The sequence below is a fragment of the Rhineura floridana genome, chromosome 12 (assembly GCF_030035675.1).
Source record: "Rhineura floridana isolate rRhiFlo1 chromosome 12, rRhiFlo1.hap2, whole genome shotgun sequence".
Lineage (NCBI taxonomy): Eukaryota > Metazoa > Chordata > Lepidosauria > Squamata > Rhineuridae > Rhineura > Rhineura floridana.
In genome coordinates, this window is record NC_084491.1 from 6,587,625 (window position 1) to 6,615,166 (window position 27,542).

Sequence of the window (27,542 nt, forward strand, 5' to 3'; positions counted from 1 at the left end):
GGCATCTACGCTTGTTTTCTGCAAATACCACTACACAATAACTTCTAAGCACCACCTGATCTCAGGTGAACCCAAAACAAGAAAGATGCATCCTGGTTGCTAGCGAAAAAGGAAGGGCAACCTGTGGAAATTCCAAGGACTAAAAAAAGACGGAAGCAGAGAAAGTGCACTAAAAGGAAGGGGAAAACAGCAGCTCTTTGGGGCCCCAGGGATTTCTATTGCCTGGTGTCCAAACAACTCGCATCAATCACAGCTCTGACTTCATTCATTGGCTAATAGCACTGACAGACAAGAGTAGCTAAGCTGGCTCATTTCACATAAATCACTTAGAAGGGTACTTGCACATTTTGCTCCATCACTTTTTTTTTTAGGAGGACTAGAGACTTGTTTTTAAATAAAAGCTCAGACTCTGGGGGCACCATTGAAAGCCTTTGCGGGTGCCATGGTGCCTGTGGGTGATGGCTTGGCAACCCCTGCTATAAGCCATAAACAGTGGGGTCTTGTGAATAAACAGTGTGCTAGTGTATGTTGCAGAATCACTCCTGCTTTGCTATTCCCTGCACTGAGCTGGAAGCAATGCCATGAGTGTGCTGGTTTGCATGCTGCTGGTTCAACGGTAAGCCATGGTTTATGGCTTACCATGGTTTATGGCTTACCATGGCTTTGGATTATGGCCAAAAGCTTTGATTTGCTTCCTAGCCTGATTGATGTTCCCCTTTTCTGTCTTTCACAGGCTCCCTTCCACAATGGCACAGAACCTGTCTGTACCACTGGCATTTGCATGCCTCTTGCATTTGGCTAATGAAAAGGTATGAGATGTTTTAAAGTGTTTTGTTGCTTGTTTGCCACCCTGGGCTCCTCCTGGGAGGAAGAGCAGAATGTTGTTAATAATGAAAATAAAAATAGTCCTTGAATAATATCGAGGACGAGTTGGGGTGAATGGGCTCTATCACTATGCTGCATGTGTAAGGCCAGAAAAGCATCTTGGCTTTGGCAAGCCAGTCTGATTTCTTCTCTCCCACGCTTTCTGTGATATTGAGGACATAAGTGGACCTTCCAAATGTTGACGTGTTTATTTGATCCCTTTTTGACTCCAGAACCTGAAGCTAGAGGATGTGGAGGATTTGTCTGAAGTCTTAGTGGTGCAAGGAGATTAATGTGTGCCACTTGAGCAGAATGAGAAGCTCTTAGACAACCTAGGATGGAATCTATCCACCACTGAAGGTATAATGCCAACTGTGTGGCCTTGTTTGAGACCTCTGTCCATTCACAGCTACCTCTCCTCTTGAGGATTTCACTAACAGCATCAGCCTGATTCCATCAATACACGTGCTTGATGAAACAATTTGTGAGTTATGAATTTGGAACTGTGGACAGTCAGGAAGAGAGTGCTGTGGTGCTCTTAATTATTTTCCTTTTTTCTTTTTGTATTTTTAATAAAGTACTGAAATACATATATAAACATAAAAGAAATCTGTGTAAATACATTTCTCGAGCATGTATCTGTTGCATTGACCTTTAATTACAGAAAAGAAAAACGATATCTACTTCACTACAAAGTCCATAAATGTGCATTGTCTGGGGAAAGTGACATTCCCATATCTCTCTTATTGGTGTAGGTTGTGACAAAAGCATCTGTTTACCTTGGCCCCTTAATATTCTCATTTTGCTTGTGAGTCTTTCCAGAAGTGCTACTTGCTAGACCTTTTGCTGCCAGGATTTCTCTTTAGAACCATTGAAGTTCTTCCAATGTCTGGCAATAACAGCCATTGCTGCAAATAACAAGTAGCTTACTCGTTCTGTATAGCAGCATCTTGTTCCCCCCCCCCAAAAAAAAAATTCAGCAATGCCAATTGGGAGTAGGGTGGCGATAAGATTGATTGTTTCACGATTCGCCCAGTTTCTCTGAATACTACTTCCCAGAAACTTTGCCACACTTCTGCCACATGTGCATATATGAACCAATAAAATAGCATCCTCTCCAACTAAGTTGCTGCCCTGGGCTTTTGCAGGGAGGAAGGGCGGGATATAAATCAAATAGTAAATAAAGTGAGAACAATCTAGGGTTGATCAAAGACATTTTATGAAGTGTAAGGTACTCCTTATGGGTGATCTTTAAGTACAATTATTTGGTACTGGCAGACATACCCTTAAAAAGAGGCTTAGATTAGACCACAGTCCAGCATGCTTTGTCTATTTGAAGACCTGTTTCCAAGCTGATCTAGCCTTCCCCTTCCACCCGAAATTCCAAACACTATAATAGTAATTTGTAAATATTTGAAACAAGCCCCTTTGCACTTGAGGTATAATCTGTTAACAGTCTGAATTCTGCAACTTTGTTCTCCCACTGTAATTGGGTAGATGGGTTATTATAGGCAGTAGTTCATGATTCCTTATAAATTTGTTTGTGTTCTTGCCAGGATCACAGCAAACAACTTCTGGGGTGTATTCTGTCTGCTTTCTTTAACATGTGTATCAACTTCCTGTACATAGAAAAACTCTCCTTTGTGTCTTTTTACATCCCTAGCATTGCAATTACTGCTGGTATTTGCTTTCCCCTTGCACTTGGCTAACTCACTAAAATGAGCTATTTGTATAAAGGTGTTTTTAAAAGCGTTAAACAACTGCAATATGTGGTGGTCCACCTCTCTTTGGACTTTTTTTGCCTGGAAGTTTAATTTCTTTCAGTGCTGTACCCCACCCCCATAGAAGTACTTGTGACTTGGATATGGCTAAGGTGCATGTGTGTGCTGCATGAGATTTGGGGGTGGGGGGAAGGAAGGTTATAGGGCTTTCTGGGGAGGGGTTTACTATGCATTGGGGGATGGAGCAGCACTTTCACCAAGCATTTTAATGTACATTTTATCCAGTGCAATGTCTGTTGATATGAGCCTACTAGCTTGCGAGTCTCGCAGGAGGCTTTACCAGCTAAAAGAAAGCTGTGTAATTCTAGTAAATAGCCTAATATTAGTATACGGGCTTATCTGTTTCACCTGGACCTTATTTTTCTATTGTATAGTTTCACTTTTGCTCTGGTCAAGAGGCTAATGTTCTCTCGTTTCACAACAATACCTATCTAATCTCATTATGCCTGTTCACATACTTTTTGCCTCATTACTCTGTTGACAAATGGTGTTTCCCCTTTATCTCATCTGCACTGCCCCGTTTAAATCTATGCTTCCTGTTTTGCAAAAGTGATTTGTGCCGACCTTGATATACGTAGAAGCGGGGGATGTAAGGGAATTCTCCACTCATCTTGACACCTGGCTACATTCTGATGCAATAGTGAGAACAGATCATGAATTTGGTGGAAGGTTCATGTGATCATTGTATTGTCCCAAGGAAAAAATTTCCACAGGCCTTTATGATCTCATTTTTAATGGCTTTCTCATTATTGCTCTCTGTTTAACTTGGCACCACATCTTATAAACTTTTTACAACCTTGGATGACTCAAGTTGCTCCAGCTTAAGAGCTGGAGGCACACTTGGCAAATTCCACTTCTAAAATGGATCATCGTGGCTACCACAAGCACTGAGCTTACTGGGCAAGAAAATTTAACTGACAGCATGAAATAATTTTTCCCCCAAAATAAAACTGCACACATTCTTTGCAGAGTGATACACACTAAATAAGATCAGCCCTTTGCAGATTATGCTCAAATAAAGCAGCTGCCTTTGAGGAATATTATATTGCTGGCTTTTTTCACGTTACTCCTTGTTCTTGGGCTGGACCAAGATAGCTTGGTACCCAAGATGAAAAAATCAAATGTGATGTTCCCCTTCCACTAATTACATTTTAACTGTTTTGACTATTTCAGCATGTTGTAACCAGCCATGGGATCACACGGTTGATGAAGGATGGGATATAAGTACAATAAATGAACAAATGGAGCCCAATCTCAGGCATATTTTTGTGAGTCAGCCCCACTGAAATGTATAGAAGTTGTGCAAGAGCCTGGTTATGCTTGTGCAGCTTTGGTTGATTTCAGTGGGCCTGGCTCGCAAAAACTTGCCACTGGCTTAGGCCCTGTGCTTCAAATTATCTCCTGCCTCAAAACTGCTGTTTGGTCCTCAAAATTGGGCTTTCAGGGTTTTGTTGGAGAATCTTCAGCCCCTACCACAACTCTGGTGAATGAGATTCCATTAATAATCAGGTTTTATTCCATTTCAGTCTTCCTTAATAGCTTTTTGTTTGCTCAGGGTTATCTAAGTGTTACAAAATGTCAACTTCCTCCTATTTTATAGCTATAGTGATCTACCAGGCATTATGCAAGTTTATGGTACTGTAGACATCCATTTGCTTTGCTGAAAAAGCTGCCTCTGTCTAATCAGTATTGGGTTAACAGGCAATAGAACAAAAGGTGATATTTGATGTAACTGTAGTTTAATGCATTTTGGCTAAAAATATAAGTGCCTTCATACAGGCACCAATGCCACCTGAAATGCTTGTAATACCTAAGAGATATTGGAGCCATGGTGAAATGGGACTGGCAATTTCAGCTTGGTGTGTTGTAGCATTGCATTCCAAATTCAGTGTTGGGAATAACTTAATTTTCAGTCCCTTAAGAGGAAATGAATGTCCTGATAAAATCTTGGGGTAGCTGCATTTGGGTGACCACCCCCTTCAAAGTATTCCAGTCTCTGAAACATTTTGGTAGGTAGAGTGGAAAAGGGCAGCTCAAATAATCAAGAGGTTGGAGGCAATGTGCTACAAACATTAAGTCTTTATGCTCTGCTTGAGGGCTTCCCAGAAGCATCTGGTTAGCCACGAGTGGAGCCGAATGTTGGTCTGGTTGAGAGAGATTCTTTCTCTTTTTCTGCCCTGTTAGTCTGTTTAAATCAATACTTCCTGCTATATATCTTTGAATTGGCATGGCACTGAACCCCTGGGCCTTTTATGACCCTCTCTTTATGACCCAGCTGGTATAGCACAGTGGGGAGGAGAGCCTGGCTGGGAGTCCAGAGTCTGTGAGTTCAAATCCCCACTTGTGTCTCCTGGGCGTCAAGGGCCAGCTAACGATCACCCCACAGGGAGTGGCTCAGGGGTTACGTGCCCTGCCACCTGTGCAGCCGTGGGCAAGCTGCATAGTCCCAAGGAGCCCAGTTGCCCCCCAGCTGGCAGTTGTGGACAAGGAAGGGGCTGGCTTGTGCAGCTGTGGCAAGCTGAGCAGGCCCTAGCCAGCTGGGGAGGACTAGCCTCAGAGGGAGGCAATGGTGAACCCCCTCTGAAGACCGCTTACCATGAAAACTATTCAAAGGGTCGCCATAAATTGGGATCGACTTGAAGGCAGTCCATTTCCATTTATTCCCTAACAGTCTTAACATAAGAAACTTACAGAATATATACATTTCTCTTTATAGAAATTTTTTTATTAAAGTAAAATAGTTTACAATGGAATACAGAGAAAGTATAGAAGCAAATACAAAAATAAAATAAAATGGAACAGTAAACACCGGTAGTATCTGCTAAATAGTAACAGCTAAAAATGCAGCTGATGCAGACAGACCTGAGTAAGAGGCAGCAGTCCTTGTGTTTCCAGCAGAGCTTGGAAAGTTTTTTGTTTTTGTTTTTTGAACTACAGCTCCCATCAGCCCTAGCCAGCATGGCCACTGGATTGGGCTGATGCGAGTTGTAGTTCAAAAAAGGAACTTTCTCAAGCTGTGGTTTTCAGAGATAGAGAATCAAACATTGTTCATTGTTGTCTGATACCTACCTAGCATGTAAAAGAGCATCATTTAAATATTACCCCTAATTTCGTCTCAAGACTGCCCAGATGCAGGCTCCATAGCTTCACCGTTGGCCAAAAAAGTTCTTTTTCCCCACTTCCCATGCCTTTACCCCCAGTTGCTCTGTTTACCATCTAAACTGAGGAAGAGTTCTGGAGAACCCAAAAGCTTGCACATGATTTTATAATATTTTGGTTGACCTAATAAAGGTATTGCCCTAATACAGACTTTGATGGTAAAATTAAGGGTGGTATGTAACTAAACAGATGCACTAGCACAATGGACTCTCCTCCCCCTTACTGTTCCCAAATACTCTCTGGAGGGTAAGGGGAACCTTCTGAAGAGATTTAGGGGCACAAGGGGGGAGAATGTTCCATTGCACAAGGAGAAATCCTTGGGCAAACTGAACGTTCACTTTAATGCTATGTTGCATATAATTCTAAGAGTTTAAAAAGATGATGCATAGTGTTCTTACTAAATGCATTGATTCCCTCTCTAGAGACAGAATTGGAAGACAACTTACAATATTGTATAAAAACCCAATTAAAGTAAGGCCAAAAAACTACTACAAGAAATAAAATATTATTAAGCAGGAATTTTTATGTTCTGTGCCTTTAAAAGCAAGCTGACATAAATTTAGCAGGTAAAGTTTTGTCCACCATTTCTCTTTGGAATAGGAAAAAGTTTCACCTGCTTGATTACATTTCACACCATCCGTTAAAAGCAAAAGAACAGGGCCAGAGAAAAGATTGGCAATCTGTAGCCACTCTTCATGTGCTGTTTCTTCCCTGCTCTTTTCATCTCAATATGGTGGATCAACCCTGCTAGTTTCACCATGTCTTCTGAGACAAAATGTGTAGAACTATCTAATTGGAGCAAAATACAGCACATCATCCCCATTTTTTCCTGACTTGAATGATTACGTTTTGGGCCTCTCCCTGTATGGGAATTTCCCATTCCACCAAACAGTAGGAAGGACAGCAGGTCTCTTAAGCCTCCAGGAGACCACAGCATTCTGTGCTTTTCTGCTGATGTCGTGCATTATGTTGGCCTCCTTCAACCTGGTGCCCTCCAGACAACTCGACAACTCTCATCTGTCCCAGCCAGCATTGGGCTGATGGGAGTTATAGTCCAAAATATCTGGAAGGAACTTGGGTGAGGAAGTCTTCATTATGCTCCTACTGCCCCTGAGTTCCCTTCCTTTCCCCCCTCTCTTTTGAAATCCCATAATGGCTTCCCTATACCATTGGATCCTGTTGGATCCTCCTGCTCTAAAAACTATCCATTCTGCACTGCCTGTTTGGAGAGTCTCTCTTTCCCAAGGGAAACAATCTTTGCACCTGCCATGGTTTACTCCTCTCTATCTAACAGCCTAAAAGAGGGATGGGGGTATAAGATAAGATTAAGGAACTGGTGTGTGTTTCTAAGAAAAAAGCGCATTCCATGGCCTGGTTAATCTGTATCTTTTATATTGCTTGGGAGAGAGAGTTGAAATGTATGATTAATAAAGGGTGTTCTCCCCTCTCAGTGCACCTGCCATCTTGGGACTTCTTGGATATTTTCAACATCAGTTTAATCCCTCTTAAATGCCACGATCCCCACTTCTCCTTATCTTGTTTCAATCCTAATGTCAAATGTTAGACGTTGCCATTCTAAACCCAGCATTATGATGCTTTTCAAAGGCAAAAGTGTCTTTTTACGAAGGGGAGACTCTTTACATACTCCTCCCCCTCTTACTATGGCACTTCTAAGCAGCCCATCTCCTCCAGCTCGCCATGCTGGGATCCTTTCCTTGCTCATCTCTCTTTCTAAAGTCAGCTGTTTGCCTTCTTCGCCTCTTTGATGTGGGTTCTTCATCAAGATCTGAAATATTTCAAGAGCATCAATGGCACATGTTTTTGTCACCGAAAGGGGCAGATGTTCTTTGCTTTTCCCGGCCAGAGTTCTGGGCTCTCTCTTTCTGCCAAAAGTGAGACGTGAAGAATTTTCTTCACTTCCTGCCGGCACAATGGGCAGCGGCCACTGGTGTTGAGGATTTTCAAGGAGCAGTCGGAACAGAAGTTGGCATGAGTGCAGGGGAGCATCATCGTGTTGGCTTTGTACCCAAAGCAGATGGCACAGTCATCGCCAACATTTTCCCTGTGGGCAGACTCTGGAGGAGAGGCACAAACATTTCATATAAAAGATAAAGAATAAGCACCATGCAAGTCTTTCTTCAGCGCCCTCATCTCCCTATGGTTAAGCAGCGTGACCCAAGGCTGGGCTGGCTCTAGACATGGATACATCAGCCAACGGTTTCTCGTTTTCCCAATCTTAAATTCATTTTGCCACTTACACCTCAGTTTGCAATTTTTAAAAATAAAAAGTCTCCATGGTAAGCATTTTAGTGCATATTTCCCCCAATATATACATTTTTGCAAGCAATTTTCCCTGATATAATTTTATATATTTATAAGATTTATATCCCGCCCTTCCTCCCCCTCAGAGCTCTGGGCGGCAAGTAGGAGCTCATATGTCTTTTTATATATTATTTTCACTAATACAAGCATTTTATGCACACTCCCCTAATATAGATGTTTTGTACACATTGATTGGAGTACTGCATCACAAAATTTGGAGGGCACAAATTTCAAAGGATAGCTGTGTTTTGGGTCACTTATTATTTCAGAAAGTGTGAGTCAGTTTAAAATATTAATCTGAACCTACTTTTCCCCCATCTCGTTGTTGACTCTATATTTCATTTCATTTGGACACTGTGTTATTTCTATGTGAACTGCCTTAAAATGCATTTGAAGGGTGGTATATGTAAATGTTTAAAATAAATAAAATCCTGCATTATGGGTTGTATCCCACCAAATCCTACTCAGAGGCGACCCAATGAAATCAATGAACCTAAGTTAGTGAAGTCTGTTAACTTCAATGGGTCTCCTTGGAGTAGGACTAGCATTTCATACCACCATATGTTTCTTGGTCATCACATTTGCTGCTTACTGAGCAAGAATGGTGCATTGTCTCGATTTTTTCCTTTGGATGAAAAAACATCTTATTAAGGCTAGCCCTGGGTCAGCTGTTTCCAGGGTGTCTTCCTGGGCTAGAAGAAAATGGTGTGAGGACATTTAGGGCAACACAAGGGCCCTTCTAGATACTCACCACTCTGCTCATCTAGATTCAGCCGAAGAAGGCCGGGCCCTTCAGTGTTTGTGGTGAGACTTGAGGGATCTAAAATGGGAACAAGGAAGAGTTCAGGAAACTTCATCTCAAGAGTAGCCTTTTCCCAAGTGCTTTGGCATCAAGCTCGTAGTAGGACAGGGCTGTTTCACAGATTAAGGAGTTATGGAACCTCCAGTTCCCTGACAGCTATATTTATTATTATTATTTATTAGATTTATATCCCACCTTTTGTCCGAGTAGGACCGCAGGGCAGCAATCCCCATATTTGCAAACCCTTGCTTCAGAGCAGGGGTGCAAATGTGGTACCTATGGGACCTGTGGAAAATTTCAGTAAACATCCCCTCAAAAATCCACAATGGGCAAGAGATCTCTTCCTGCTTAGCAGGGGTGTAGTGGTCCAGGGTCTTGGAGGTCTTCGACCCCTTACTTTTTTGGGAGCCGGGTCCCTATGTCTCCAGCATCCTACGAGCTAATCAGCATGAAAGGAGGTGAGTCACCTGAGAAGACTCTTCTCAGAAGCTAACACTCCCCCATTTCATGCTGATTGGTTCCTAGGGATGTCTGTTGTTTTGGGAGAAGGCATGAACAAGCATCTCATTCTCCACCCAGCAGCAAAAAGGGTGGGGGAAGTGTGTGGCTGTGATTAACATGAAGCGGCCCTGCACTTCTGAATTTGCCCCTACACTATTGCCGCTCAGTTCCTGTTTTCACTGGCCCAGCCTCTCCAACAATGGATATATCCCCATAAACCCACATTTCATTGAATGCTGGGATTGGATACCCACTCTCCCTTTCATTCTGAACGGAGAAGGGCAAAGAACATCTCTCTGTGAAAGACTGTGGTATTGGTTGAGGTAGGTGCCTCCCCCCACCCCGTCAAAGGCAGCCCCATGTAGAGCACATTGCAATAATGCAGCCTTAGACTGGGGGTGGGGAATCTCAGGCCTGGGGGCCAAATGTGGCCCTCTGTGCTTCTGGATGTGGCCCTTGGGCCATGCCCGTACTTTACCCAGGCATTTGATGGCTGAAAGACACTGTTCCCAGCAACCCTGTGAGAGAAAGTTGATGACTGTGTTTAGAATGCTTTGTTTTATTATTGATGTGTTTGCTGCCCTGAAGTCCTTTGGGGGGAGATGGAATAAATAATAATAATAGTCCCTTCTCTCCAGGCCACGCCCCATAATGGCCCTGCACCACCCTCTCCTCGAGTGCTTTAGCTTGGCTGGACTTTGTCCTTGAACTGTGATAATGGCTCTTGCTTGCCTGGATAGAGAACAGAGCGGGGAAGGTGCGTATGTGTGTGTGTTTAAACCTCTGACTTTTGTGTGGCCGGAATGTCGGCGACTGTAGAAAAGTAAGGCAGAGTCACATCTATAACTCCGCCCATTTTTTACTGCTGGTCTTACCTACCATTGACATGTGGCCCCTTGAAAGTTGCCCATGAGGGAATGCGGCCCTTGGGCTGAAAGAGATTCCCCACTCTGAGTTACATACTGCAGTTGCTTACCCAGGAGCTGGACAGCTTTGGTCCTTCCATAGATATCCATAACAGCCCAGAGAGGCCTTGTGACAGAGACACCCTCTAATAGCAACAAATACTCTGACTCCTGATTGACGCTGCAGAAAACGTAGCCTTGGCTGTCCACCCAGAAGCTGACTATCATGCCTTCTGCTCCATATTCATCCGGCAAGACACAAGCCCAACACTTCCCTTGTTTGACCAGGTTTGGGCAAGCAAACGGAGGCAGCTCAAAGGGCTCAAGGAGGGAGGGGTCCTCCCAGGTGAAGCCCACCCGGAGGCCTCCATGCCACTTGCTGTCTTCTGTTAAGATTTTCACGGTCACCTTCTCATAAAGTTCAACAGGCCGGTTGGAGAAGACGATGCCGTCGTGGAATGTGGCTACTCTGCTAGCTATACAGCAGGACTCATCCATCATGACCTGGGAGCCTTTGATGTATGGGTGGAAGCAGAGCGGTCTGCAGGGAGGCTGGCTGGGGCTCTCTGGATCTGTGGGAGACATAAGAGCCACCATGGTGAATATAAATGGAGAAAGAGGAGGGTGTGTGTGTGTCAGAGTCCAGCATGCACTCTCCTTGACAAAGACCTTGACAAAGATGGCTGTGCTCTGCCACCCTAGTCAGAGGCAGTATGCTTCTGAAAACCAGTTGCCGGAAGCCTCAGGAGGGGAGAGTGTTCTTGCACTCGGGTCCTGCTTGCAGGCTTCCCCCAGGCACCTGGTTGGCCACTGTGAGAACAGGATGCTGGACTAGATGGGCCACTGGCCTGATCCAGCAGGCTCTTCTTATGACCTCAAGGGGACATTCATAGCAATACAGAGAAGAAAGACAGAAAGATATGCTTCTCAGGACATGGAATTCTATGTCTAATGCTACAAGCTTCATTTTTAATCACAGCATACATACATGCACAGCTCTGTCTTTTTCTGTTGGGAAGAAGTGCCCTTAACATGTTGCTCAAGATCCCGCAAAACATGAGACAACCACTAGATGTAGCTATTAGCAGCGCTAGGGAGGTTACAAATGGATACTGGTTTGGTTTACTTTCCATGTCTCATGTCCTAGATAACATCTGGATACAAAACTGAAACCAATCAGTTTACAGGAATCAACCGTTCTTACAACAAAGTGCTAAATAGGCAGGTTTGTAGTTTTTTCCCTTCAAGTATGGGTTTAAGTTGTTACAGCATGTCATCATGTGTTTGCACTTTTGATAGAGCAGTTAAAGCAACTAGAAATATAATTTGCAGAGAAAAATGTTTCCATACTGATACTGCAGTTTTACATAAAGTGTATATAGAACATAAATATTCCAGATTATGAAACTATGCCAAAGTACATCAGTTACAAAAAGAGGTACAACTGAACTCCAGACTTCTTGGGTTAATGTTAATGCACTTAATTCAAGATATTTGGTAAACTGTTTAGCTGGCCAAGACAAACAACCTCCAAGATAGGTATGTATGTGTTTGTTAAAGGTGTATTTATGTTAATATTTATACAAATTATACAATTATAGTTGGTAATTCTTCCTGTTTTGATGGACATGTTTGCACTTGCCAGCCTTGCAGCAAAATTAATTCATGGAATGGTCATGTACAACATGCTGCACAAAATTAAGCAGATAGATCAGTGGAATCGAATGGTAATTCTGTGCTTAATAATAATAATAATAAATTTAATTTTTGTGTCGCCTATCTGGCCGAAGCCACTCTAGGTGACGTACAAACTAAAATTCAGTAAATTACAATACAATACAGATAAAATACAATAAAATCAGTACGATCATTAATCATAGCAGCATGAAATCAGTTAGGGCGATCAATAGATAATAAAATATGTTTCTGATCCACTGCAAATCAGCCAGAGATCTACTAGTACATCCCGACCTACCTTCTGCCCACCGCTGTGTGCTCTGGGATTGCATAAGTTGATGTAGAATGAATGATTCTTAGCTCTGTGTGGTTCAAGGGAGGTGCCCCCAGTATCTTGTGGGACATTGTGAGGGATCTAGGGATGTCTTGTACCTTTTGCAGCAGCACAGCTCATCCACTTGGGGCAGAAAAAGGGCCTGTACCACAGCATCACTTTGCCTCTGCAGGTGGCCAATATTTCCAACTCTTTGGCATTATTCCTCAGACCGTTGGAGAGCTTTATTTCAGTTTACCATCATAAACAGATATGGAGAAGTTAATATGCACAGGAAAAGAATAGAGGAGATAAGCCTTGAGTGGGATTGAAAACAACGACATTAATCTAAGCAAACTGTGGGCTGCATTAGATCTGGAAGGAGATAATCAGCCAGGTCCAAGGAGTTGTGCAACAAAGGGTTTGCCCTCATTTCCTCTGATACACGTTTGAGTTACAACAGAGTGTGGGCAGGTGGAAGTGAGCGACTCATATACTTTACTCTTCACTTTCATTTTTACCAACAGCATTGGGGAAAAGAGAACAAATGCAAAGAAATGCCTGATCTCCTCAAGCTCTTATATTTTCCTCCAAGACACCATCTAACAATTCCGTGGGTCCAGGATACACAAATAGTCCTGACGTATGCCTTGTGATTAGGGGGGAAGTCCCACTTGTTTGCCCCGTAAAAGATATGGCTCACGGGGTGCTTACTCAAGATGGGGCCTTCTTGGTGATGGTGCCCCTATTACCCTCCTGGGCAAAGTGCATCTGTCCCCCATGTTGATTCTTTTCAGGCTTTGGCTAAAGACATATTTGTTTACCCATGCCTTTGGGATATGAATGCCCCAGGGATCCAGAAGTGTTAGTATAGTTGTTGTGTTAGATTAGGTTTTAATTCATAGAATCATAGAATAGTAGAGTTGGAAGGGGCCTATAAGGCCATCAAGTCCAACCCTCTGCTCAATGCAGGAATCCAGATCAAAGCATTCCCGACAGACGTCTCTCCAGCTGCCCCTTGAATGCCTCCAATTGTTGTATTGTTGTATTGTTGTGTTAGTTGTATCATTTTTAAAGGTTCGAATTTCTGCTGACCACATGACATCTGTCTGCGTAGACTAGGCCCATAAGAGAGAACTCTGCTTGGGACTCTCACTTCATTGTCCTCTCTGGAGTCCTTTGGCTGAGTTCACTCATTGGGGAAGTAGGAACCATTCTCAGCCCCATTTTAAATCTGAGGCCCCACTAGTGGTACAGTGTTGGGTTGGATACAGTCCACTCTGATAGAAAAAAACAGCTACAATTGTACTAGAAACACAAGAGGTTTCACAGAGTGTGATTTTTGAGCCAATCAAATGAATGGTTCATTTTCATGAGGTCTCATGGCATGCCCTGTCCATGTTTTTTTTTAAGTGTTGACTTTAAAATATGCCATTTCCTATCAGTCTGAAGGCATGCTTTTACATTTGAGATGTCTTACATTTTGTGACTTGTGTTGTGGCAGACCGCATCCCTTCAAAAGGACTCAGATTTTTAAAATTCCATGCAAACTAGCAAACCTGTAAGACACATGTTGTTACAGCAACCTAGCTGGGCACATAAGCTCCATTAATAGATAGGAATTTTGCACGCAGCAGAATCATTTAGGGATAAAGATAAAATAGCCACTCCATTGCCTGAAAAATCTTTCCTTACCTCATGATAGGGCAACTTGTGCTCTGCCCCCTCACAAGTAAAGTTCCTCAGCTAATTTACAGTGTGGGGTGGTGGCTGGGTTCTGTTGGTCTGGCCACCGTTGCTTGGCCTAAACAGGTTTGGTGGGGTTTTTTGTCTGAGATAAAGAGAGCTAAAGTGTATTTAACAATGGGCTACAGGTTATCAGGTAGAAGAAAACAGCCTTTCTTTCATTCCCCAGATGTCATTTAAGGAGCTGGCGGTTATTCTTATCAGAATGTTACTGCCACCCACAGCCGTTTATTGTTCTGATAGGGTCACCAGGTGCCAAGAGCCAGGCTGGGAGCATCAATGGCAGGCAGGAGAGGGCAAAGGGAAAAACCCTGAACCTTGAAGAAAACTATTGCTACATATTGCAGTTTCCCTCGGACAAGCAATGATTGCTTTATGTTTCTTTCTCATTTCACAATCTTATGTATTTTACATTCAGTACTTTTTGTGTGTGTGGTTGGTAGAGATGGAAAGATCGGTCAATTTCGGTTTTCTCAGTTTCTCACTTTTCTTATGTTAAATTCAGTTCTCTACATTTCTGCAGCAATCTGCGAACTTCTTTTTTTAAAAATCCTCATGAAAATTCTCCACCATTTTAGTGCAATTTCTCCACATTTTTGTAGGCAGTTTTGAGAAAGGTACACATTTTTGCAAGCCATTTCTCATCACATCATGCCTTTTTGCATGTTATTTTCACTCATATATTCATTTTTATGCACACTTTCCCCTAATATATGCATTTTTATAAATATTGTTTAGCTGGTGAACTGCATCCCAAAATCCTAATAAATTCAAATTTCAAAGGACGGCTATGTTTTGGTTTTCATATTGTTTCAGAAATTGCGACTTTAATAAATTCTGCTTGAAATGTGAACTGAATCCAAATTCTCACCCACCCATAGTGGTCTGTGGACCCTAAATAAATTAACATAAATATGTTTTACTGACATGTATGGTACATTTACTAGTCAACAAGCTGGAGAACCAGAATGTTAAACTGGATCGCATCAATGCATATTTTCTTAAAAAAGTAAACGTTGACATGCATTTTAATATTTTTTAAATAAAAATATACATTTATATTAACTGCTGATTTTATTCATATTTTGAATTTTGTTTAGGTCAACTTGGGTTTGTTTAGGTCGATTTTTGACTTTTATTGATAATTTTAACGTATATTTTATGTAAATTGCTTTGAGGCAATTACCACTTATGTGGTAAACAAATTCTGTTAAATAAAAGAAAAAGAAAATATGCTAGAATTTTTCTATGCTAGAAAAATTTTCACAGTCTTGCAACATGTCATCAACTGTGCAGAACATAACTCACCTTCTGCCAGCGTGTGTAATGATAGGCTATGCATCCTATGGTGCCTTTATTGAAATGAGATGTTTTAGTTTTTATATTTTACTTATACATGTAAGGCTGTAAGGAGAGAGCCAGTGTGGTGTTGTGGTTAAGGTGTTGGGCTATGACCTGCGAGACCAGGGTTCAAATCCCCACACAGCTATGAAGCTCACTGGGTGACCTTGGGCCAGTCACTGCCTCTCAGCCTCAGAGGAAGGCAATGGTAAAACACCTTTGAATATTGCTTACCATGAAAACCCTGTTCATAGGGTCACCATAAGTCGGAATTGACTTGAAGGCAGTCTATTTCATTTTCAATGCTGTAAGCAGCCTTGGCTTTTCCTCCTAAGGAGAGCTGGGTGGTCGCCTGGGGCACTGAACTCTCAAACTTTGAACTCTCAATTCTCTCTGATTACACTGTTTTGTGTAAGTAGGGCCCCGCTTTACAGCGATTCACTTTACAGTGATTCGCTAATACAGTGGTCTCAATTAGACGCAAGCCCACTCATACGGCACTTGTTCCGCTTTTACAGTGGTTTTCGGGCATTGCACGCCATTCTATTCAATGAGTTCTGCTTTACAGCTGTTTTCGCTTTACAGCGGGGGTCCAGAACGTAACCTGCCATATGAGTGGGGCCCTACTGTATCGCTATGAAAATTTAGAGGGCATTTCTGAGTTCAGGCCTATAGCTTTTATGAAGTTTTGTTCTGAAATGAGCTTATGGGAAGCATCAGAATGGCATGGGGGGTATTTTCAATTTAACATTGCGGAATGCAAAAAATCCATGCTGGCTATCGTGGTTGTATAATATAACAAATTCAAGGAGCAATAAAAATGCAATTAAAAACCACACAACCTCTAGCACAGCATAATACAATTACTACAACAGACAGAAAAATAATTAAGTGGTTGGCCAAGACCCTCAGCAATTCTCAAGCGGTCCATGGGGGAAAAGGTTTTGGAACCCCTGCACTATACCAGAGGTATAATAGGGCTGCTATAAAGATTACAGTAGCACTTTGAACAAATGTAATAAAAAGGCTATATCAATGCTTGTTTCTGTTCTCCTGGATCTTTCATCTTTCGTCAATAACTGAAAAGGAAGAAAGAACTGATAAGGGCCAGGAGGCGTGGTCAGCAAATGATCAGACCTGCCCTCCCCTCCTCTTCCCTCCCATCACCTCCCTTTTGCCCCTGCCCTCCCCCTTTCTTCACCCCTCCTTCTCCAATCCCCTCCTTCCTCTCCCCTCCCTTTCCTCTTTTCTCCCCTCCCCCATGGACAATTTTACCTATCCTTTTTTTTTACAATAATTTTTATTCAAATTTTCATAAAACATACAAAACAAAATCATAAAACATTCAAAGACAAAAAACAAAACAAAACAAAAATGATTTAACAAAAAAATAAAATGTTGACTTCCCATTTGTCGCAGATCAAATCAGTTATAGGTCTACAATATATAACAATCCTGTCTCTTAAATTATATTATAAAATCACTTTCCTCCAGTAGTTATCTTAATTAATCATCAAATCTCATAAACATTACTTTATTCTTTCCACAAAAAGTCAAAGAGAGGTTTCAATTCTTTAAGAAATATATCTATCAATTTTTATCCAAATAAACATGTCGATTAATCCATCTCGTTAATAATAATAATAATCTTATTGTCATAACCATAATCCAAATAAACATATCGATTAATCCATCTCATCAAAATCTGTTAAGTCCAATAATTTCAATAGCCATTATTCCATTATCCATATTAATTCCATCTTCCATCTTCAATAGTCCTGTTAAGTCCAGTAATTTCAGTGTCCAATCTTCCATTATCAGTATTCCATAATAATCTTGCTGTCATAGCCATAGTCATATAATAAGAGTCTGATGGGAATTTCCTCTATCCCAAATATTTTCTTGCCATCAATTCTGAATAAGTTGCTGAAATATTGTTGTAAAGTCATATCTGTGTTCTTTTTTACAAAATGCACTGGCTCATCTCTTGAGAGTTTTTCCATTGTCACATGGCTGCAGTTAATTCCATAGATTTTCTCTATATCAAGCTCCATCACGTCATTCCAGTCCAGAAGATTATCCAAGCCATTGATAACTTTATCTCTAATATCTTCATTAATTTCTTCAGAGATAACGTTAAATTCCAAACAGTAGATTTTATTTCTAATATCCATAAACTCCAGATCTTTTTCCAATTCCACATTTGTTCCAATCTCCAAGGCTTGTATCTTCCCTTTATTCTTTCTTTTCTGATCTCTGATCTCATTCTCCTCTCTCACAGGATCCCCTATTTCTTTAAGCTCCTGCGTCATTTTGCTCAGTTCAATTTTCAGCTCCTTACTGCCCTGTCGCATGGTTTGTTTCGTTATCTCAATCTCATCCATTATTTTCTGAAACATAATTACTTCCAGATTCTCAGCCACTTTCTTGATTGCCATTTTTAAAACCACGAAAACAAAACAAAACAAAAATAAAGAAGAACCACTTCTTATTTCAGCAACAATTGGGTTAATATTCCAGGCTTGATGACATCACAGTATAAACAGAGCAGCCTGCCTTATCTCTCTATGTTCAAGAATACAAAACAAATTTAGTTCCCAGCATCAAAACAGTTAGTGGCGTCATGAAGAAGCAGATTCGTCAAAATAAAATAGACCAAAAAGAGAATAGTCCCAGACAATATAATGTTCCTCGGAATAGAAATCCCTCTTCTGTTTATATCTTTAGAATGCACTTCCAGGACAGCTTTTTGCAATAGAAACAGAGATAAGCTGTTTTCGTGAATAACAGAGAAGAGTTATAGCTCACCCAGAAGTTCTTTAAAGCTGATTCATTTGACAAATCTCTTTTTGCTGCAACAATTTAAACCAAGTAAAAAAAATAATAGAAAGAAGGGTGCTTGCCTGTTAGTCCGTTTTCTCTTTGAAGAAAAGATAAACGTATCGCATTAATCAGATAGAGCTTGTTCGGAAGTCCGTCCGGCATTGCTGGCTGGACCTTTTCTCATAAATTAATGAAATCCAGTCCTCCCAACAAAAACAGGCTTTTGAGGTTGATCTCTACGTTTCTCCCTGCCCGGGAGAAATTTCATCAGTCAAAAAAAAAATGTTCTGACTGATTTATATCTGAATAAGCTTCTTTTGAGGCGGCAGCCCGTCTCAAAAGCAGGCACAAGCGAAGTCACCCTTCCCGGAAGTCGACAATTTTACCTATCCTAACCATGATTGCACAGGAGTAAATCCCATTTCATCAATAAGCATTCAAATGATCAGACCTGCTTTTCCCCTTCTTCCCCTCTCCTCTCCCTCCCTTCTTCCTCTTCCCCTGCCCACTCCAGCCCTCTCTCCCTCTTCTCCTCCTCCCCCCCCATGGTCAGTTTTATCTATCCTAACATGATTGCACGGGAGTAAATCCCACTGAACTCAATAAACATGCAAATGATCAAACCTGCCCTCCTCCTCTCCCCCTCCTGCCTGCTCCCACCTCCCTCCTCCCCTCTGCCCTTCCTCCCCTCCCTCCTCCTCCCCTCAACACCTGCAATCAGCCAAAATAACAGAAAAAAGACATATGCTGTGCTGATCTTGTTTTAGCAGGGAGGAAGTGACAATATTAAGACAGTTGACAGAGTTCAGATAGTCACTTTAAATATGTTTGCTTTGCAATTTTAGTGAAGTTTCCTATAGTGAATCTTTTTCTTTTGCTTCTGTTTCTGTGAACATGTGAATTACAGCAACAGTTTGCAACACTAAAAAACTCCAGAAACAATTGTGGAATAATGGCACTGACTGTTCTGCATAACAGTTTCCAATGGACATGAAAAGTGTCTCAGTTTGCACAAGATAAAACAGTAGGAGGTGAAATATATTCTAGCAAAGTTCTAGGGGTGCTCTATGTTTTTAATTGACCATGTCCACCTTTCCTTAAATGGAGTGGTTTAAGCATAGCAGGCTGAAAACTTGCATCTTGGGCAGGGCAGGCTTGTTTTTCCAACAGCTAGAGTCAGTGCTTAAATAGCAACATATTGTAATCAATCTGATTTTACATCAAACTGCAGTTTCAGATTCAACTGTTAATGCACCCAAAATAGAAATGGAACATAACCTCCAGTTTGAAACACAAAAGGCTATCTTCACCATCATGACATTGACCAGTAAAAAGGCTTTGAAAGTAATACAAATAAATTCGACACAGATTTCTAGGATGAATAATGAGAGAAATATAATTTTCTAGGTTAGATTCTCTGTAGAAACAGTAGTAGCACAGGAAAGAAGGAAAGTAAGAAGAACACCAACAAACATACAAAAATGTAATTCTCCATCTTTGGAGATGGCAGGTATTGCCACCACTCACCATATGCTCAGGGGCACATGTTACCAAAATCTTCCAAGCTACACAGGAAGTGGATTGGACTGTGAAAGACCAACCCAAATTGTGTTTACATTTTGACAAAGTTGCAGGGCAGTACAATATCTCCTGCTGCCCTGGTGCATTCACTACAACTGCTCAATTTCCCTGCTTTTTAAAATTTGATAGAAATATCTGTTGGCTAGAGGTATGTTCCTAAACCATAAGGGGTGTTTGTTTGTTTGTTTTGCCTATTAGTGAATATTGTATTACAGCTTGAATTCCATGGAATGCAAATTGTTACTACTATAAAATACAATGTAAGAAATACAAGAAGCAATAAAAATACCATTAAAATCCATATGAATATTTAATGCGGACATCCCATAGACAGAGGTGTAGTTAGGCGAGGTCTCAGCGGGTCTTACACCCTTTACTTTCTTGGGAGCAGAGTTCCTATGTGGCTAGCATCCTACAAACCACTTAGCATGAAAAGGAAGTCTGTGAGTCACTGCGAAGACTCTTTTCAGTATGGATCCTCTCTCTTTTTATGCTTATTTGCTCTTAGGACATCTGTTGTTGTGGGAGAAGGCATTAACATGGATCAACCCAGCAGCAAAAAGGGGGGGAGGGAAGGATGTGTGTCTGCGACTAGCATTGCACTTCTGAATTTGCTACTATGCTACTGCCTGCAGACGACCTAAATGACGTTTGCGGACCACAGTATGGGGACCCCTGGCGTAGTGTCAGACTAGGTCCTGAGCGTCCAGTGTTCAAATTCTTAGGATAAAATGGAGAGGGTAAGAAGTGTGAATGATTGCCACCTTGAGCTCTGTGGAGAAGTGCTACATCTACGTTGACCTTTTGTGCTTTGGGAAAGATTTCCAAGACCTCTGCTGATGTCTGAGTGTAACTGCCAACGAGGGAGGCCTTGTGCTCTTACTATATTGCGTGCCTTGGTGGCGGCTTCTGAGAGGGGAGAGAGATATGTACAGCATAGGATTGCTTTGAATATTTATAGGGGCCTGGATCAGGAAAATTCATTTCGATTGGTCACTCTGGGAAACAACATACTCTGATTGGCTGGAGATTCGAATCAATGCAGAGAAGGCAGTTAACTGTCAGTTGGGAGAAATAACATGGAGATGGGGAAGTCCGTTGAGGAGGGAGATGCAAGGCAAATGCCAGAGGAAGCTGAGGGGAAAGTGGAGAGTGAGGCCTGAAGATTAAGCTCTTCACCCCCATGGTGTTAATAACATTATGCTGGTGAAGATCAGAAGAAGGGAGCCGTTGGCTGGGTTAGGCTAAGAGGCTAGGTAAAGCTAAACCACCCAAGCAGGCAGAAATACAACCGGAGGAGCTTTGGGGTCAAAGGCAGATTGTACCAGGTAGCTGGACTAGGCTGTGTGAGTGAACGTGGCTGGAGTGGAGGTTAAGGGAATTTGGCCTGAGGTAGAAGCCACTTAGAGGTTGGAGTCAGCAACAGCATCTCTTGTGTCCTCAGAAACTGGCATCAAACACATATAAAACCACAATTATTCCCTTACATTCCCAGTAGGAGCCCAGGGCAGCAAACAAAAACACTAAAAACACTCTAAAATATCATAAAAAAACAGACTTTAAAATAAAATATATTTAAAAACATCTTTTAAAAACATCTTAAAAAGCACTTCCAACACCGGCACAGGTCTTTACTTAAAAGGCTTGTTGAAAGAGGAAAGTCTTCAAAAGGTGCCGAAAAGATAGCAGAGATGGTGCCTGCCTAATATTTAAGGGGAGGAAATTCCACAGGGCAGGTGCCGCTTGTTGACACGGTTGCCCCCAAGCGCCCTCTCCGGCATTGTGGAGCCTGGTTTGCACCTTCGTATACCAGTGAACAAAGGGCAATGAAAGGCTGGCTGATGGCTAGAATACAAGTGGCGAAACACTTGCTGTGAGGCTGATCGGGCACATGTAAAACATCATAACCGTGCCTACTGTGCGGCGGTGAGGGCAGCGAAGAAGGCCCACTTCTCTGCCTCCACCGCATCCTCAAGTAGCCATCCAGTAGAGCTTTGCCGTATTGTCAGGGGTCTATTGACATCAATTCCAGGAAATGGGAGTCTTAGACCCTTCAGAGGCCCACTGTGAATTGTTTGCAAGGCACTTTTGAGGGTAAAGTTGCTCGCCTCCGTAGCAGTCTTGATGCCCCATCCACATCTACTGTAGTCCCCAGTGAGGTGTCCAGTGCAACATCTGCTGCAACTTCTTGGGAATGGTTTCACTTGATGAAGCCTGATGATGTGGACAAGGTGCTTGCGACAATGCAGCCAGCAACATGTCCTCTCAGTCCTTGCTCTCCTTGGCTTATTAAAGCTTGCCGAGTGGATCCAGGGTGTGGTCAATGCATCGTTGTGGGCGGAAGTGGTTCCAGCTGCACTGAAAGAGGAGGTGATCCGACCGCTTCTGAAAAAGCGCATCCTGGACCCATTAGTTTGCGACAACTACCAACCAGTCGCAAATACCTCCTTCTTAGGGAAAGTGATTGAGAAGGTTGTGGCACAGCAATTGCAAGTACACTTGAATGAAACAGATTATCTTGACCCATTCCAATCTGGGTTCAGGCCTGGTGATGGGACTGAATCAGCCTTGATCGCCCTGATGGGTGACCTTTATCAGGAGACCCTGTTATTCTTACTTGATCTCTCAGCAGCTTTTGATACCATTGACCATGCTATCATTATGGGCCGACTTGGGCACTGTTTTACAGTGCTTCCAATCCTATCTCCAGGGTCATTTTCAAAGAATAGCACTGGGTGATTGTCTTTCAGCCTCCTGGCAGTTGTGCTGTGGGGTACCATCTTGTCCCCCATGTTGTTTAACATCTATATGAAGTCCTTGGGAGTGGTCATCAGGAAATCTGGGGTGAGGTGTCAGCAGTATGCTGATGATACCCAGCTCTATTTCTCTGTAACATCTGAATCAGAAGACGCCATGCAAGCCCTGGACTGGTGCCTGGACTCGGTGGTGAGCTGGATGAGGGCCAGTAGACTGAGTCTGAATCCTAGAAAGATGGAGATGCTGTGGGTTGGTGGTTCCCGAGTTCAGATAATTGGTCAGTTGCCTGCTTTGGATGGGGTCATACTCCCTCTGAAGGAGCAGGTCCTTAGTCTGGGGGTGCTCCTGGATCCATCTTTGTTGCTAGAGGCCAGGTGACCTCAGCGGCTAGGAGTGCCTTTTACCAGCTTTGGCTGGTAACACAGTTGCGGCCATTTCTGGACTGGGATAACCTGACCACTGTTGACCATGTACTGGTAACCTCTAGGCTAGATTCTTGTAATGCGCTCTATGTGGGCTGCCCTTGAGGTTGGTCCGGGAGCTGCAGCTGGTGCAAAATGCGGCAGCGAGACTGCTCACTGGGGCAGGGTATCACCAACATGTCACCCCACTACTGAAAGAATTGCCCTGGCTACCTATTAGCTACCGGGCTAAGTTCAAGGTTCTAGTTTTGGTGTACAAAGCCCTATACAGCTTGGGACCAGGATACCTGAAAGACCGTTTTATTCCTTACATACCCAGTCGATCACTGTGCTATGCAGGTGAGAACCTCCTGCAGATTCCATCTTACTGGGAGGTCTGTTCCACACAACATAGGAAATGGACCTTTAGTGTATTGGCACCAACCCTTTGGAATTCCCTCCCCTTAAATATTAGACAGGCACCATCTCTATTATCTTTTTGGCGCCTTTTGAAGACTTTCCTCTTTCAACAAGTCTTTCAAGTTGAGACCTTTTAAATATGTTTTTAAACCCTTTCTTTTCTTTTTTTAAAGATGTTTTTAAAGCTCTTTTTAAAATGTTTTAAAAATGTTTTATATTAAGGTATTTGAAAGTCTGTTTTTATGTTTTAAAGATTTTTTTAGTACTTTTGTTTGCCGCCCTGGGCTCCTACTGGGAGAAAGGGCATGATATAAATCAAATAATAAATAAATAAATAAAAACTAAATAAATATATAAAAATAAATATCCCTTTAATCTTAGATAATAGTTCATCTTGTCTCCAGCGGAGGTATCAGTGTCATGCTTAAGCCTACTATATACCAAGCTACTAAGTGTTTTTTATTTTAAGCATTTTAAGGGAATGGGTAGCAGTGGAAAAGGGTCATATAAAAATTAAAGCACAAAAAGCTAAAGTTGTATATTTAAAAAATTGGACTGAAGTTTGTAGGTGGGGGTAGAGGTGGGACCAGCTTCCCTAGAAATTTCTTGGAGGGCAGCTGGGATATAAATGTAATAATACATGAAGAAATAAATACAACAGGGGATGATGTTAATTGTTGTTGTTAATAATAATATAATAATAGAATGTTTACATACTTTCCCCCCCAAAATGACCGGATGCAACTTACAAAAAAATATATACACAAAACAAAGACATAAAGCAACACTTTATCCATATTGTCCTAAAACCATCCCACAAAAACCAGCAAAAGCAACACTGGCACAATAATCAATTAACCAGAAATGAATAATAAATGGCCGATTAATAAGAAACTGTCAATCACATGCTGTAAATGCCTGGGAACAGAGGAAAGATTTAATGTGGGACTGACAAGACTATAGCGTCGGCACCAGGCAGGTCGTGTTGGGACCACTCCTGCTGGGGCTCCTAGGAGACCACCTGATGCTTAAGGGACGATCCAAGCAAGAGGCTTCCCAGCTCAAAGCTACTGCTCTTTGCCATAACACAACACTACGCCAGACCCACTCATGAAAAGTTCTTATCAAGGGTTTCATTGAAAAAATAAATGCAGTCTTGGAGACGGTTCAAAGAGGAGATTTTGGCGGATGACCAATGAATGGCATGCATTGTTCACTGCTGAATTTTTATCACAGCAATGTATGGGAATTTTTATCACAGAAAAAAGAGCTTGGTATGACAACCTCCAAACACACCCACAAACCTTCTCCACCATTCTTGGTAAGAATAATGAGAAGAGACCCAACTCTTACTAGGTTAGATCTGTTTTTAGTGCAGCACCGGCCAGACAGATGCATTCAAGAAGCCCATTGATGCCACCCATCTCCTGTTTGTCCCCAGTAGGTGCTTTTCGAAGGTAGACTGCCCCTGCGACTGGAGGCTCCACTTAGCCAGCTTGCCCCAACCTCTGGATGTTGCTGGATTCCAGCTCACATCAGCCCAAACCAGCATGGCCAATGATCAGAGATGATAAGATTCATAGTCCAACAACATTTTTAGGGCACCCGGTTGGGGAAGGCTACACTTCCAGAGCAATCCAACTCAGGGGAAGCCTGTGGGAAGCTCCGCAGCATCCATTTGTTATTCGGGAGCCACCAGGCCGGCGTTGGCTCAGCTGTGTGCTGTGCACTGTGCGCATGAACAGAAAAGAAAAAAGCAGCTCTCCCAAATGCCCCTACTGGTGAGTAAGCACTCCCCATTGACTTCCATTATAATTACTTTCTTAGACCAACCTTTTTCTCAGCGTAACTTGGCCCAGATTGGGACCTGCAGGAGCGCTCCAAACAGAAGTTGGATGTTGCCCTCCAGGCCCCTCCTCTGACAGGCCCCCGGAATGTCCCTTTATGGGCCTTCTGCCAGGCTGGGCTTCCCCAGCGGACCCCCGGCAGAGCCAGTAGGGTCCCTGCTCCACCGCGGCTGAGCCCTTGCATAAATACACGTTGGGTTGCGCCCTTAGTTAATGGATGGACTGGATTTATTTGATCTTTTATACCAGGGGCAGGGGATTGTCAGTCAAAGGGCCACATTTCCTCCTGGCTAATCTTCAGGGCTACATGCTGGTGTGAACTGGGTAAGTGGATGGGGGAGGATATCTGCTAAATTGGACTTATATCAGATTCCAACTGAATTCAACAGTCCGCTATCTTTTGAGACAGGCACTGGTTTCTTGCAGTGGGCTGTGGCTGCAATTGGCACAGATTGTTTTCTGAAATTTTCCTCCTATTTTACATAATTATCTTTTTAATTTCCTCAAAGTTGCTGCATTCGTAACAGTGTAGGTGTGATAATGATTGCCATTTGTCCATTATATATTATGAAAAAATGTGTTATTATCTATCTATTTATTTATTTATTGTATTTATATACTGCCTCATAGCCGAAGCTCTCTGGGCGGTTTACAGTAACTAAAAACATTAAAAACATTATCGCCATATAATGCAAAAAATATTGGCTGGCTGCCCTGCCCTAGGCTTTATATGTCATCAATGTTAATTTTCAAATCATCCTGTAATTTTGTGTTTTTCAAACAAGACAGCGCAGAGCATTCTGAATCTCCATCCTCTTGCGTGGGAAACATGATGATGAGAGACTGACCCACGCCACTCAACCCGCCCCAACCCGCTTTCATTGCCGCTGTCCTCAGCTCATCAGGGGCTGTCTCTCTGTCTGTGCCAAATTGTGTGTGTGTGAATAAAAATACAAGTTGGTACTGTGGTGGCGGCGGCGATGCTGCTGCAGTGCTGCTGACAAGCTAATTCAAGAATAGCAAATAGAGAAAGGAAGGGGAATCATGAAGCAGCACATCAGTTTGCCTGAAGCAAGAGACAGACTCAAAGGCGATTCTGCCTCATTGATATGTAAATAGGAAAAAAACCCATGTGGAACACCATGATCATTTATATAAGCATTTACGTTAAAAATTATTATTATTATTATTTGCTACCAAAACCCCCACCGCGCGGATCACATCACCAAAATAACCCCACAGCGGATCGATTCGGCAAGTGCCAAAGGAAGCAGGAACAAAAAAAAGGACTGATCAGGATCAAATGACCGACTACCAGAATACAAGCAGATCGGAAGTAGGCAGCGAACCCCATCCCTATCCCACACCCATTCATCCATACCTACGCAAAAACACACACGTCCATTCTCACACATTCATGCGCTTAGTCTCTCACGTACTCCATTCATACAGAACCAACATAATACCCACATTCATCCATCCATGCACAGACACACACTATGAATGACTTTGGAGCCACTCTGGATGAGCATTCTGTTCTGACGCTAATGCCTCTGGGAAGTTCATATGCAGAGCATGAAAGCAATAGCCCTCCACTGATGCCTTCCCCTGCCCCAGCATCTGGAATTCAGAGGTGGACTGCTTCTGATTCTGGAGGTTCCACTGAGCTATCATGGCTAGCAATTGTCAAGAGTACTCCTCTTTCTCCTCCTCCAGTAAATTTTCCTAATCTCCCCCCCCCAAAAAAGCAAGCTATTCCAGGGCCGCCACCACACCTTGTGACAGGCAGTAAATTCCACACATTAATTCCTCATTGTGCAGAGGCTCTCTGTGGTTCCTCAGTGCTCAGGGAAGGGCACTTTGTATACATTTAGGGGTTCACTTCTTTTTTGAATGTTTTTCTTAAGGCTGCACCCTGGAAAGGAAGGCAATTTTCAGAGCTCTTTCCTGACACAAATTTACAGCTCAACCACAGCCCTTTAGCGGAATTAACAGCAAAGGCTGGGGAGGGGGGCAACCCTCTCCAAAACAAAAGTAGTTCTTCAACTCTGCCCCTCTGAGACCAACCCCAGATCTGGCACATCTTCCACCACCACCAGCTGCTCATTCACCTTTTCACTCAGGACCATTCCTTGAAATCCCCAGCCTTCTTACCATCAGAGGGGCAAAGACAGGCACCCATCACACGCCAGAGGGCTGCTGGGACTCTCCTGCTGTGCCCTCCCTTTAGACCAGGCTGAAGACTTCAGTCTCGCACGCTAGGTGAGCAGGCCAGAGTTTACGTTGCCATGCCAAGGGAGTT

At 42.6% G+C, this 27,542-nt stretch overlaps 2 protein-coding genes across 5 annotated transcripts in view; one reads left to right on the top strand and one right to left on the bottom strand.

Moving 5' to 3' along the window:
- The window catches only part of NCAPH (non-SMC condensin I complex subunit H), a 31,504-nt gene extending 30,030 nt beyond the window's left edge, over positions 1-1,474 (top strand). For all 4 annotated transcript variants that reach the window (XM_061593108.1, XM_061593111.1, XM_061593110.1 and 1 more), the window contains exons 17-18: positions 734-809; positions 1,098-1,474. In XM_061593108.1, coding sequence (XP_061449092.1) covers positions 734-809; positions 1,098-1,157 — 136 coding nt within the window. In that variant the 3' untranslated portion in view covers positions 1,158-1,474. The remainder of the gene's footprint in view (positions 1-733; positions 810-1,097) is intronic.
- A 3,916-nt stretch (positions 1,475-5,390) lies between these two features.
- Positions 5,391-27,542, bottom strand: NEURL3 (neuralized E3 ubiquitin protein ligase 3). Its single transcript, XM_061592603.1, has 4 exons — positions 27,395-27,542; positions 10,406-10,906; positions 8,878-8,946; positions 5,391-7,879 (listed from the first exon to the last, which is right to left on the bottom strand). Exons 1-4 carry the CDS (start codon positions 27,420-27,422, stop codon positions 7,629-7,631), a joined length of 849 nt encoding a protein of 282 aa, XP_061448587.1. The 5' UTR covers positions 27,423-27,542; the 3' UTR covers positions 5,391-7,628.

Coding starts and splice junctions, on each gene's coding strand:
- NEURL3 (XM_061592603.1), bottom strand. CDS start 27,422: ATGGGTGCCTGTCTTTGCCCCTCTGATG. Junction 10,907..27,394: donor CTGTCTTTGCCCCTCTGATG/GTAAGAAGGCTG, acceptor TGTCTCCCACAG/ATCCAGAGAGCCCCAGCCAG. Junction 8,947..10,405: donor CAAAGCTGTCCAGCTCCTGG/GTAAGCAACTGC, acceptor TTCCCATTTTAG/ATCCCTCAAGTCTCACCACA.